Below are 12882 nucleotides of genomic sequence, written 5' to 3'. Positions count from 1 at the left end.
GAGGTGTGAGTGCAGCTGTTCTCTATGTTTTTATGCTTCACTCCGGCATTGTCTTAAAGCGAGTTTCGCGCGAAACAAGATTTTATTTTTCTCGCGTTTTTTTTATTATTCATAAATAAAGCTCGTTGTCTCCCATTGATGCGGTTGTAAAGCGGAGAGACACAACATATATACGTACACGCAGCAGAGCTAAAAATTAGCATCACTAACGCGACGTAAAATAGAGAGTTACTGCCAGGTGATATGGCCCATAAATTAGACGCCACGGCCCGCGACGTGAAACAATTTTTGAATTTTTTTATTTCGCCCCTCGCGATGTGGATTTTCATTCATTTAATTTGTAAATTCTACAAAAGGATTGACATCCTCGACTAAAAATATAGTTTAATATTATTCTGGATTGAATATATAGAATAAAAATTAAAATAAAATAAACCAATTATTTTTTTTTGTAAAATCTGAAATCCAAAATAATTTGGAATTTACGTCCTTATAATAATTTCAGTTCGATGGAAACATCAAGTCATTTGCAGAAGAATAAGAACAGACAAGATTGTTTTGGAGTAAACTGGTAGGAGAAACTTTCAATTAGGAACACAAGAAAAAAATTAAGAACAGACATGACGACATTATTTTGGTGACTCTCATTTCAAGCACGTCCTGCTGAATTCAAATCAGGGCGCGGTCTGAAATGTCTGAATGATTCAAATACGATGTGGGAGTTTCAAGCCCACTCATCAATCCTGCCGAATCTCCACTTCAAGAAACTGCTGAATAATTTAATTTTGCTTTTGAAACAAATAAACAACTTTTTTGCCTATATCTTCTTTAAAAAAAGAGTGAAAAAGAGAAGAAAAAGTATAAAAAACTTGAAATTGAAACTGCAGTTGCAAGAGTAACCGAATGAAAATAATGAATATAAACTTAATTCAGCTCTTAAGTGTGCTATATTAGTGTGCATGCAAAACAAATAGTGCATTACATAAAATTTTTTTATAGTAGGCACAATAAGTGATTTATTATTAACTGTGATGTCTGTGATATGTGATAAACAAAATTTATAGTTTGATTTTAAAACTCCCTTTATGGGTAATGATTGTAACATATTATAACATATCATGTCCTTTAATTTCAACAAAATATATAAATACTATAAAAAAGAGCTTTTTCCAGTAAAAATTGTACTAATGTTAAATATCTTGACTCCTTAAATATGAATTTTAATGCTATCCTATAAATGTAAAGTAAATTGATAAATAAATTAATAAGTAAAATTGATGGCACATTTAATAATAAGGATGAGAAATCTCAAGATGCAATTAATCTTTTGTACTTTAAAAATTATATTATTTAGTGTTTTGCTACCAACGTTCTTTCTTATTTTATTTGGCAGAATGAAAGAAAAATAAGAACCGAATATTCAAAAGATGTGTCAGTTTTTTGTTTTGTTTTCCTGTTTCGAAGGCGCGCGCATTATTAATGAATGAGACAAAGGAGTGACACCAGCGAATAGGGACGTATAAAACAGACAAAAAAATATATGCGTCGGTCCGTCTCATTCCGTAGTCATTCTCCGCTCTCCGGCGGCGATAAAAAAGGGTGGGCGGAATATGGAGTCGCTAAGTCGGTGCCGATCACACACAGATTAGAACATAACTCGCCTCTCGCTACATTATGTCGTCCCGCGCGCTGCACCGCAAGACGAACCCACCCGTGCGCGTCACATTTATTCACGATCCGAAGAGATTGTGCCGCAGCCGCCGCCGCTTTTCTCAATGAAATTTTCACACCTCGAATTCTACATCATTGTGTCTCACGTGGGAGAGTCGACCAAAAATATACATATAATAATGTGCGACTTTTTATGTCAAGCTTTGTCCCTAGTCTCAATAATTTTGAAATCTCACTGCTGCAAATAGGGATGCATGAAAATTTATTGAAAGGAATAAACAGTTTAGAAATAAATTTGGCAAAAGAAAAACGATATTTCCAATATAATAAACTCGAGCAGTAAAAAACTGCGATTTTGTTACATTAGGAAAATCTTTAAGAGGCGATTCCTCTTTGTCATTTTTGTTGTTGGCTTTAAACTTGTTTCAAACCATATCAAACTAACAATTTTTAAAAGTCAAATAGGCAAATTCATAATACTAAAAAATTTAACAATTTTTCAGGATATACAAGAGATGAAAACACTTTTTTTTCTGCGGATTGTTAGAAGGATCGTGATTTAGGAAAATCTTCAGCATTTATTTCGAGAAAAAAATTATTAATTGTATTAAAATCTGAGCATCAATTTTTGAAAAATTCTGTCCCATACGTTTTAAGCAATATGGAGTACTTGTTTTTTTTTAGAAGAATGAAGGGGACGCAGAAAAACGTTATTGTTTTGATTACCTTATTATTAATATATTAATATTATTTAATAATAAAAATTTATAATTCTTGGTAACTATTGGTGACGAGAAAGTATTTGAAATTTATAAATATTCGTTTGCGACTTAAATAAACTGGAATAAAATTTTTATTTACTCCAACGATCCGTGTGTATAAACTTGGTTGTTTTATGTCTGCTGATTCGTAGCTTTCGTGAGCAATAAATTATTTTGGGTATCCAGAGAGCGGGCCACGAAAGCGCCTCTTTGTACATTCAAATTTAATAAGATAGAAATTGCCGTGTGCGACTCTTTTTCTTTTCCCGAGGAGCAGCTTTTTGTCTTTTAATTCCTCCGAAATGAGAATAAAAAAGGGACGACTATACGAGCAACGACGACGACGACGGTTTAGCAGGAGGCAGAGCGAGCGACCGCGAAGGCTTATTTCCAGTTTTTCTACAGCACGCTGCTTATACGCGCGGCGCGCACAGGGTTGGATTTATTGCAGGTAAAACACCGCGGCTGAGAAAAGAGCGAGACGCGACGAGCCTGCTGGCGCCGAGGGACCGCGGGAAGATGCGTCTTTCGTTTGCTTGCCGTCACAATGACCTGTCTGCACAGCCTCTCCAAAATAAAAATAAAACAAACGACTCTTGCAGAAGCCCAATCAAAGAGCCTTTAATAAAATAAAAATGGGAAACTGCGAATGTTAAGTTTATTTCTCTTTACACTATACTGGGATTCTCGAAGTATTTTTTTTTTTTCTTAAATTATTTGATATTTCTACATAGCACAATGCTTTGTAGTAATTGTAGTATATTTTAGTGTGTTTTGTCAAGACATTTAATTATCTAATTGCAGAGTTAAACTTGTTGGCTGCAGAGATGTCTTGAGGAATATATGGAGCTGACTGGAGCGGAGTTAATCCGATCACGGCGGGAATTTTTCCTCAGCACATTGTCTTGGCGAGCAGCTCATTGTTCGATTTTATGTTCCGTGTCTTCGGCCGGCGATAATTTCGAGCATAAATTTTGTGCGTGGCGCATTTCGGCCCGTGTGAAGTCGGCCAAGATGTATGGCCATCATTACCCGGTGCTGTGTTCCCAAAACGGGTTCTCTCCTCTCGCTTGGTGTGCCTAGCTGCGGTGTCACCCGAAAGGCGCACACATTCGTCGTCGTCGTGACTTGAGGCTGCGGATTTTATTTCCCACCAATTACCTCGCATAATTATTTAAGACGAGCTGTCAACAAGGTGTCCCTAATATGAAACGACCCATCAGCAGCATCACTCGCCCACCTCTGAATAAATTTCACACACGGCAGAATAAATAAAAAATAGCTCTATAGAGGAGATTTGGCAAATTGCAGGCGTTGAGAAATAAAAAATGGTTTCCTTTTTCCCGTTGTGTTTATAAAAGATTTTTTACTTAGTGTGTTCTTTTTGCCTGAATAGACATTGTGTAAATATGTATTCTGAGATCCAGTAAATAAAGAAAGTTTTAATTATAAAAACTTTTTGTTCTAAAAAGCTAAAAAATAAATTTGGGAAATTTCAGAGGTGTTAAATTGTTATAAAAAAAATGTCATCCTAAATTGATATTAAATAATTCATTTAAAAAAATCAAAATATTATTGAAGGAGAAAACTGAAAAGAAATATTTTTTATAAAATAATATTATCTGTTATTAAGTGTACTTGTACACCTTTCATATATTATTTCTTTAAAATAATTTGATTTATTTAAATTCAATTCGATTAATTTATTTGTTTCTCCAAACAAGCCAGAACAATCAATCGTGGAAAAAAAGATATTGTCAGTTATTCATTTATCATTTACACTTTTTTAAATCATTCTGCAGCACTGGAATCAGATATTTATGCAAAAGAGGACAGGAAAAGATGACTCACAACTCATGAAATGTCGAGGGCGCTTATTTAGCTTTTTTGTTAATCAAGGAGTGCTCTCAGGAGCCGCGCCGTAAATTACCAGGCCAAATATGTGCGCGCGAGCATTAATGTCGTTGACGTGGTCGAAACTGCCGCATAATTTGTAGTCAAGAGTTATAATTCGAAAGAGTCGCCTGCGTTCTTCCTGCGCGACTTGAGACGCAATGCAATATAATAAAGCGAAAAGCAGCTTCGCGGGGAGTCTGGCTCGCCGCTAATAAAGATATGCAAAGTCTGCCAGATTAGGATTTAAATTAATTCGTATACGCCTGAGAATGTGCCAAGGTCTCTCAGTTTTAGTGGCAACTGAATTATATGACTTAGAGGATGCAATTTGTATATTTCCTGTTGATTTTATTACCTTTTGTGTCGTGAACGAAATATTTCTTAAAAAGCTATAAAAAAAATTTTATTCCCGCTTTTTATTTAACAATTAGTTCTCTGACAACATTAAATTGAATTTTAATAAGATTTTAATCTATTGTGACAAATTTTAATATTTTTAAAATGTAAGAAGAAGACTGCGGAAAACAAATGAATTAATGTTTGGTTCCCTATACAATTATTCTTTTGCAGAAATTCGATAATTCTCTCAAGTTAAAGGACAAAAAAAACTAAATAATTAAATGATAATTGGCAACAATACAGTACTATAAAAAAAATATAGAACAACCAGATCCATTTACATATGAGTGTAAAATTTTCTCCAAAATCAAATCAATATATCATCAAACTGTAGCCAAAAAGCATATTGCATTATTAAAGTTATATAAATTTTTCAAAGGAAACCGAGAGTTCACCGCAGACACATGCGTGAAATTTTTCTAGGTCAGGCAGGCGCCAGTTTGATGAAATATACTGCCTTTAAAAAGGAAAATCAGTCTATTTTTATTTTTAGATGCCGCCATAAAATGCATTAGCCCCTCTGCGCACCCTGATTTTATTGCACAAAAAGCAGCCGAGCCGTGGCGCCGCATAAGCAATGCACTTCTTGCTCAACACAAATTTATTGCCCTTGAAAGTGCACAAAGAGAAGCCGCGCGATTCTCACCGCCGGCAAAAATTATTAAATTGAATTCAACTGTATGCTCGGCGGCAAACAACAAAACGAATGTAGCTGCGCTGGAACCGATCGAGCGGAAAATTATAGATTGCTTAATGACTCAATAATATTGAGGAGGAATGTTGAAAAGTCGTCTTTACGTCCCTCGATGACACGGCGGTAAATCATTTTGATGAAAAGAAATGAACTGCAAGAAATGCAGTTAACATATAATATATAAAATGCGTTGGAGTAGGGTTGAGTTTCTTTTCTACATTTCTCACCTACATATCGCTCTGGATATAAAGGTATATATCAAATGAATATTAATGAATCGCACGGCGAGAGCAGAAGAACACGGTGAATCGATGTCGAACACGGACACACGTGATGCTTTATGATGTCTTTGTTTCGTATGCAAAAACATAAATAATTGATTGCAGATGCATGTCTGCTTCATGCTCCGTTCGTTTTATTGTGCAGAGTTTTATAACTCGGCTCATAACCGCGCGCCGTACAACCGTGGCGTATAATACTATGTAAAAGGGGTATAATACGCTCAGGCTACATCAATAAAAAGCATATTTCCATAAAATAAAATGTATAAGCTGCGGCCGAGTTGGTGCACGAACACACAGCAGAGATAAACACGTCCAACCATCAGCCGGCAGTGACACCTCTCTAAGCTACTGCAAGTGACCTGCTCAGCACCTGACTCAACAATGCAACATGCATCAGGGAAGTTGAGCTGCTTCTCAAGTCTCAATTATAAAAGTTGAGCATTGCAGATAATGAAATCAATTTTTTTTTATTTATCTCCATTAGCAATGTACTTTTCATTCAAAAATGCAAGTTAATTGAAAGTGTATACGCATCATTATTTGAAAAATTTTTTAAGAAAAAATGACAAAAATTCAATTATTCTGATTAAATTGGCCATATTATCATATCATAAAAGTTTAGATAAGGGTTGGTTCTGTTTGTACTTAATTGAATTGTTATTACAACACACAAATTAGCTTTTTTGGCGATAGTTACATTTTATAATTTATTTTCCAATTTAGAACAAATTTTTATGGAAATTTTCGTACATTATTTTCTATCAACTTTTTTATTTTAAATGGCCTTCCTATTAATTTATTAAATTTTATGATGATAATCTGATCAGATTTATGTATTTTATTAAAACAATAGACTGCCTCTCAAAAGTTAAATTAATTCAACAATTAAGCGAAAGATAAACTTTAATAAACAAACGCCGCTTCAAAGGGTTTGAACCCAACCGAGGAGGTCATTGGTGGTGTCGAGCAGGTCCCTGTCTTCGTCCAACTGCTCGACCCTGGCGTTGACGCGCCCTTCCCAGGCCTTGAGCACCGAAATTCGTTCTTGGAGCACCAGCCGCTCGACGCCGTACTGCGCCAACCAGTTGGCCATTTCAAGCTTCTCCTGCTCCTCCACTTCCTTCAGGCTCTTCTGCAAGGCGGCCAGTTTGGTCTCAGCGGCTGTGACGGCTGCGCGAATTTCCTGCAACTCCTCGTCCTCCTCGGCGAACACCGTCTTTCTCAGGGTTGACTCACGACGGTTCCTGAATAAAATGGATTTAATTTCAGGTAAAAGGGTTTATCATTATACAGAGAGCAGACCTGAAGAAGTCGAGGGTGGCGTCGTGGTCCAGTTTGAGCAGCTCGAAGATTTGTTCCGCAGGCTTGTGTGCCCTGATAACGTCCGACTGCATCCAGAGACGGCCAAACAGAGATTCAAAGATGGCGTCAGCCATCGGACAGGGTGCGCGCGTGTTGGCCCCATTGTTCTTCAGGGACAGGGCCACGTCCTGACGCAGCTGCTCCGCCGATTTGCGAGGACTCTTGTCGTCCAGGTCACCCATGATTATGATTTTTCAGCAACAACAGTGAACCATGCAACAATCAATTTTTAATGTTTCATAACTTCAATTGTTGTTACATGCTTGAATTTAAATATTTTTATTTTAATTGTTGTAAAAGTTACAGGTATATAATTTTTTTTCGCAATGATTCAAATTACGAAATGTTCCCAAATATAGTTATGTTCCTTCTCAAAATTTGCAAAATAATAGCTTACTTACTTAGATCAAAGTTCACACATTACAATAATATAATGGTTGCAAACTTGTATTGGATGGTAATAATATTGGTAATTTTATTCACAAAATTGTATACCCAATCAAAGGGTACTCATGAAAATAGGTGGTATACAAATGTAAATGGGAACTTTAAACATTATTTTTGTTATATATTTATATTGATTTATTTATTTTAGATAGCAATCCTTTCAATAATAAAATTCAAAGCATCGCAGTAAAAAATAAAATATTGCACACCGTGTATTTTTATTATTTTATGTTTAAAAGTTCATTCAATGTTATTTTAGTATCCAATATCCAGAGCAAACTTTTTTGAAGATTTCTTTTGGGTCATAGTTCATACTTAAATGAAAATAATACATATTGTTCGTATGAACAATATTAAGAAAAGCATCAGATTGTAAAATAATAAATTACAAATTGAGAAATGCAGTGTTTAATGTTTGATCCAAAACTTTAAGTACTCTAGGAGGATTTTCTGATGTCAGACGAAGAACGACAAAGGGATAACATTTTAAACCAGTATCATTGCTGGTGTGCTGTATGTTTGTTGTTTGGGGCTTGCCAGAAATTTGATTAAGCAATAAATTAGGTGGCGCGCGGAGTAAAAGCCACCTACCTCTGCGTGCGCGCGCGAGTGTTTTGCGCCATCCACTTTATTATACGCGGGTGTGTGTGTGGAGTGCATTATGCAAAATCCCCAGCACTCGGCGCGGCTCCGTTGGCTCTCTGAAAACTGCTCTTTACCCGCGCCTGCCTGCCCGAGTGCGGTGGTGCCTCTCACTCGCTCTTTTGATAAACTTTGCCGCTGTTCTGCTTCATTATACGCTTCGCCCCTTCATTACGACGGCAGCACCACGCGCACGCCTTTACTTGCAAAACAAAACGAATAAACATCACACACGAGTGCGCGTTTCCAACTTCACATGGTTTTGATACACTCATAGTGCCGTTTTAGCTGATTAATTTTAAGGCATACAGTCATGAAAATGAGTTTTCTTGATTAAAAATTTTTATTATTAAATTATGAATATAAATTTTGAATTATAAAAATGATGAATAAATTAAATGATGTATTCCAATGTTATGAATAATATTTCTAACGTCCTATTAATATCGCACAGAAATTGAAAATGATCATTTTGAATTATAATTTTTTTTTATAATATGAAATGAATTTAATTATAACTTTTATAAAATTTTAGTTATTTATTGAATTATTAAAAAACAAACAATATTGTTTATTATTATTACTGGAAAAATTAGCAATTTTATTACAATTATCCTTTAATTTTTGATAAACAGAGGAAAATTTTAAAATACTTGCGATAATTTAATAAAATTTTAATAACAAATTCAATAAAATTTTCTTATCTGAACTAGCGATATTGGCACAGCTTGCAAATATCGTTATTATGTGATACAAGTCATTAGGTTGGGTGCTGCAGCCGAAATTCCAGCACTTGGCTCTCGTCAAGGGGTTGTTTGCAACTCGCATGGCGGCGGTGGCTGCTGAGGACGTATATACGAGAGGGCGAGCGTAATAAACATATTCGTTGCAACGTGCGCAATTAGACGCGGGGTCTCGCGCGCACATTAATATAAATAACGTCCTCTGGGGAATGAAAACGAGCAGGCGAGAGAGCAGAGAGAAAGACAAACCGCAGCGCAACTGCGGATAATAAACTTGATGCAAACTTACAAAAACATCTGCTTTCCTGTGCGCTCTCGCAAAATATTACCGCATAGTACGAGCACGCCGACCCGAATGTTGTACAATTTTGCACCGTCAACGTTTAAATTAGCTCGGCCGGTATGTGCAACACACTTATCACGGGCCGTCTGAGTTCAAAATGCAAATTGAACGACAAAAGTACTTTGAAAAAATTTTATGAAACAGAATTTTTTTAATAAGATAAAAAAGTGAGAACTGTAAAAAGAAACTGCATAATTTTATATTTATTTCTTATTCCCTATTCCAGGTGGCCCTGCATTGATTGATAAAAATTCACCTCACGTTCAGACACTCTAAGGTGTCTGTCCGGATGGAGGGTTGCAGCATCGTCGTTGGCACGTGGCCTCCTCTTCCTGACGCGTGACCCAATGATTTATCAACGGCTTCTCAACCAAATATTAATTAACTCTAGTTTTCCTTCAGATTAAATAGTCATAAGTACTAAATCAAATTATTTCCCGTTCCGAGTGGTTTCTTTGGGTTTTAAATTTCTTAAAAATATCTGTTGTAAAGAATGATATTGAATTTATTTAATTTTTTATTTATGACAGCTTGTTAATTTGGAAGAAAATTTAATTTCAGTGCTGTATGCAACTATATTATTTAAAATTTAAAATACCATAATTTTTAACAACACACGCTTTGCTTTTCCTTCACATTCCATGCCTTATTGTAGTTGAAAATGCGACATAAAGCACCCATTTGCAAAACTTAAGTCGTATATGTCGAGCAAAAAGTAGACCTGTGTGCAGATTAAGCCCAGGCAAATGCATGTATACTCTTGGGCACAAATGTGCCGAGAACGACGACACGAGTGGAACAACAAAGTAACGCGAGGCAGTAAAACCTGATGCACCCCATAGCAAGCAAACTTTTGCTAAATAAGCTCTTAACAGCTGTTTATATATACCGTGGCTAAAAAAACTCTTCTCCGCGTTTTAATTAATGAGTCTGAGCATCAGTGAAACTTTTTGTAATAAAAGCTCATGCGGTGTGATGGATGCTTTTAATAAAATCATAATGTGGCCATCCCAGATATGCAACAGAAGGGATGGTGCGGTCATAAAGTCGTCTAGTTTGACGCACTTCTAGCTGATTGAATGCAAATTAATTTTGAAGCACACAGAGAGGGAGCCAAAGTGCATTAGAGATATATATTATGGCAGCTCTTAATGGAAAAATTTCCCCCCGAGATTTTCACACCCCTCTTATCGCAGATTCCACCCCTCTACGCGGCGATATGTGAAAACTACACCCCTGGCAGACGCATATAGTGTGCCAAATTTGCATTTGTAAATTCGTGTGCAAACCAAAATAAATATAATATATATTACACCATTCGAAGTTTGCTACTACGCAGTTTCTCAGTTAATTAAAACTTACAAAATAAAAATTGGAGAGATTTGAAGGTTCAATAAGCACCAGTCCGTAGTGTTCCAAATAAATTATTATAGTTTGCAAGATTTCTCGGCAATAAAAATACAGAAGCAAACTGGTAATGGAAATGGAAGCATGAATAATCAATTTGTATTTGATATTTTTTATTTCACATTATATTATTCAAATTTTTCAAAAATTGCTGCTGCATATGCAAAAAAATAATATTTATAATACCATCTATCATCTCTAAATTAACTAATTTAACTGTCAAAAAATTTAATTGTAAGCATTTGGTGTATTTGAAATTTCTAAATGGACCAAATTAAATAAATATGAATTATTAAATCATTACAATTTTTATTAAATCACTGGTATACGCTGCTAATGGCTAATGGTATTTTAAATTATTTTTCATAGATGCAAAATAAAAAAATTCAAATAAATTTATTTTCATTATCTACAATTAAATTGTTAAATTCAGTTTTTATGCGTTTAAGCTTTTTGTTTTAGTATATTTTAACTTTAATTAATATATTTTAAAGAACAAACAATTTTATAATTGTACTGACATATTTTTATAATTTTAATTAAAAAATATGGTGATTTGGCAAAATCTATAAATGAAAATATTGGAATTTTATGTGACATACTTACCAGGTTACCAGGAGAAATCGGCAAACTAGTATGAAATTATAATGTTCGACGGCAAATTATCAAAAATTTTGGTTCGGATTGGATTGGAAACTAAATAAATAGGAAATATATGATTTCAAAGTATCTTAATATGAGCAATATCAATTATAAAAGCGATGACAGCAATGAAATATAACACAATTATTAAATTTGTATTACATGGGAGTTGCACATCTTTTTCTTGTAAAGTTATTGTTTCTGCGAAGAAAACTCCAGGTTAATACTTTTGTCAACATTAATTATATGAAACCCCAAACGCTCTCCTCACGAAAAGCATTATTAAATTTGCAGATATAAAACGGTACTTTTCACTCTAAAATTGAACATCAAATTTTGGAGCGAGTGAGTTGAAAATTGATTCAGACATGCAAAACACACACGCCATATCGCTGCAGACTCGGAAACCAAGCTCCCTAAATATAAAGTGTGCGTTCGCAGCAGCAGCAGCACACCTGACAGCGACGTAAATTTGAAAAAGCTCTCGTGATGTGCTCGTCGGCTACTTGAATATGCATGCATTGTTGGAGTGTATTTATATATTTATAAAATATATCTCTAAACGGGCGTTTGTTTTTTCTCTTCCTCGTTTTGTTTGTTTTCCTTCGCTTGCGTTTTGAATTTATGATCAGGGATGCGCACCTTGTAATAATACGGCTGCTACACGCGCGCGAATGTGCTTCTGCTTGTCTCTTTGCCTCTGTCCGGATTATGAATCACGACCTCATTGAGTTCGTCGTCTCCGTGCGTCCCTCCGCGCGTCCGACCAGCCTCGTAGATTTTATTGGGCTTGTCGTACATCTGCAGGTACAACGAGGCCGATATAAATTAAACCCCCGCCGTAAATAATTCGCTCGCCTGCATATGCTCTCGTGCGCCAACCGATCCTGCATTCGAGATAAGCCACCATAAGCAGTTTGAGAAAAATTAAAAATCAGTCAAAAGCAACACCTACAAATAACGCCATGTTTGATCATAAGATCAATTGTTTAGTTCAAAGTGTGTTATAAATCACACGCATCAAACACTCGGAGAATATCAAGTGAGCTAAAAATTAAAATCAAATAATAAGCAATATAAAGAAAAAAATTTGTCATTAAAAATAAGATCTAAAACGCCCTAATTAAATATTGTTACATTATTGCTTTATCACTATAACAAAATACTGAATATTATAATAATTAAACTGATCAATTTCCTCTGAAATTTTACAAATATAAATGTACCGCAATGAAATATATATTAAATAAGTTTAACTTCAGTCTGAATAAATTTTGCAAGTGCGAGTATTCCTACTACCTACCCTCCATGCTACAAGATACGATCTTATAAAACATTAATGTTTTATTATTAATCCCTTTGTAGATTTAAATCAAAATATGTCACCTGAAATTTAAGTAACAAAATACATAAAATTTATTAAAAAATTTATTTAATGCAGCTTATATGTTTAATGTACACAAATTAATTGTTTTAATTAATTAAATACGCTAATGATGCAATTTTTAATTCTATTTTAAAGAAAATTTTAGATCAATATATAAATATATAGTCCTCTGCAAGGTTTATGATGTGGCTGCGTGCATGTTTA

At 34.9% G+C, this 12882-nt stretch overlaps 1 protein-coding gene across 1 annotated transcript; it reads right to left on the bottom strand.

Moving 5' to 3' along the window:
* Positions 1-6591: 6591 nt before the first annotated feature.
* Positions 6592-7594, bottom strand: LOC132201261 (uncharacterized). The gene is made up of 2 exons (XM_059627286.1): positions 7008-7594; positions 6592-6949 (listed from the first exon to the last, which is right to left on the bottom strand). The coding sequence occupies exons 1-2, from the start codon at positions 7247-7249 to the stop codon at positions 6628-6630; spliced, it is 564 nt and encodes a 187-aa protein (XP_059483269.1). The 5' UTR covers positions 7250-7594; the 3' UTR covers positions 6592-6627.
* Between the last annotated feature and the right edge of the window lie 5288 nt (positions 7595-12882).

This window comes from Neocloeon triangulifer, unplaced genomic scaffold (genome assembly GCF_031216515.1).
Source record: "Neocloeon triangulifer isolate White Clay Creek 2 clone unplaced genomic scaffold, ASM3121651v1 ptg000014l, whole genome shotgun sequence".
In the NCBI taxonomy this organism is placed as follows: domain Eukaryota; kingdom Metazoa; phylum Arthropoda; class Insecta; order Ephemeroptera; family Baetidae; genus Neocloeon; species Neocloeon triangulifer.
Note: the sequence above shows the minus strand (reverse complement) of the source record. Positions and strands in the feature narration are given on the sequence as shown.

Bases quoted from the DNA above. Each gene is read 5' to 3' on its own strand.
- LOC132201261 (XM_059627286.1), bottom strand. From the start codon at position 7,249: ATGGGTGACCTGGACGACAAGAGTCCTCGCAAATCGGCGGAGCAGCTG. The intron at 6,950-7,007 runs GTCTGCTCTCTG...CATTTTATTCAG, and splicing joins GCCACCCTCGACTTCTTCAG to GAACCGTCGTGAGTCAACCC.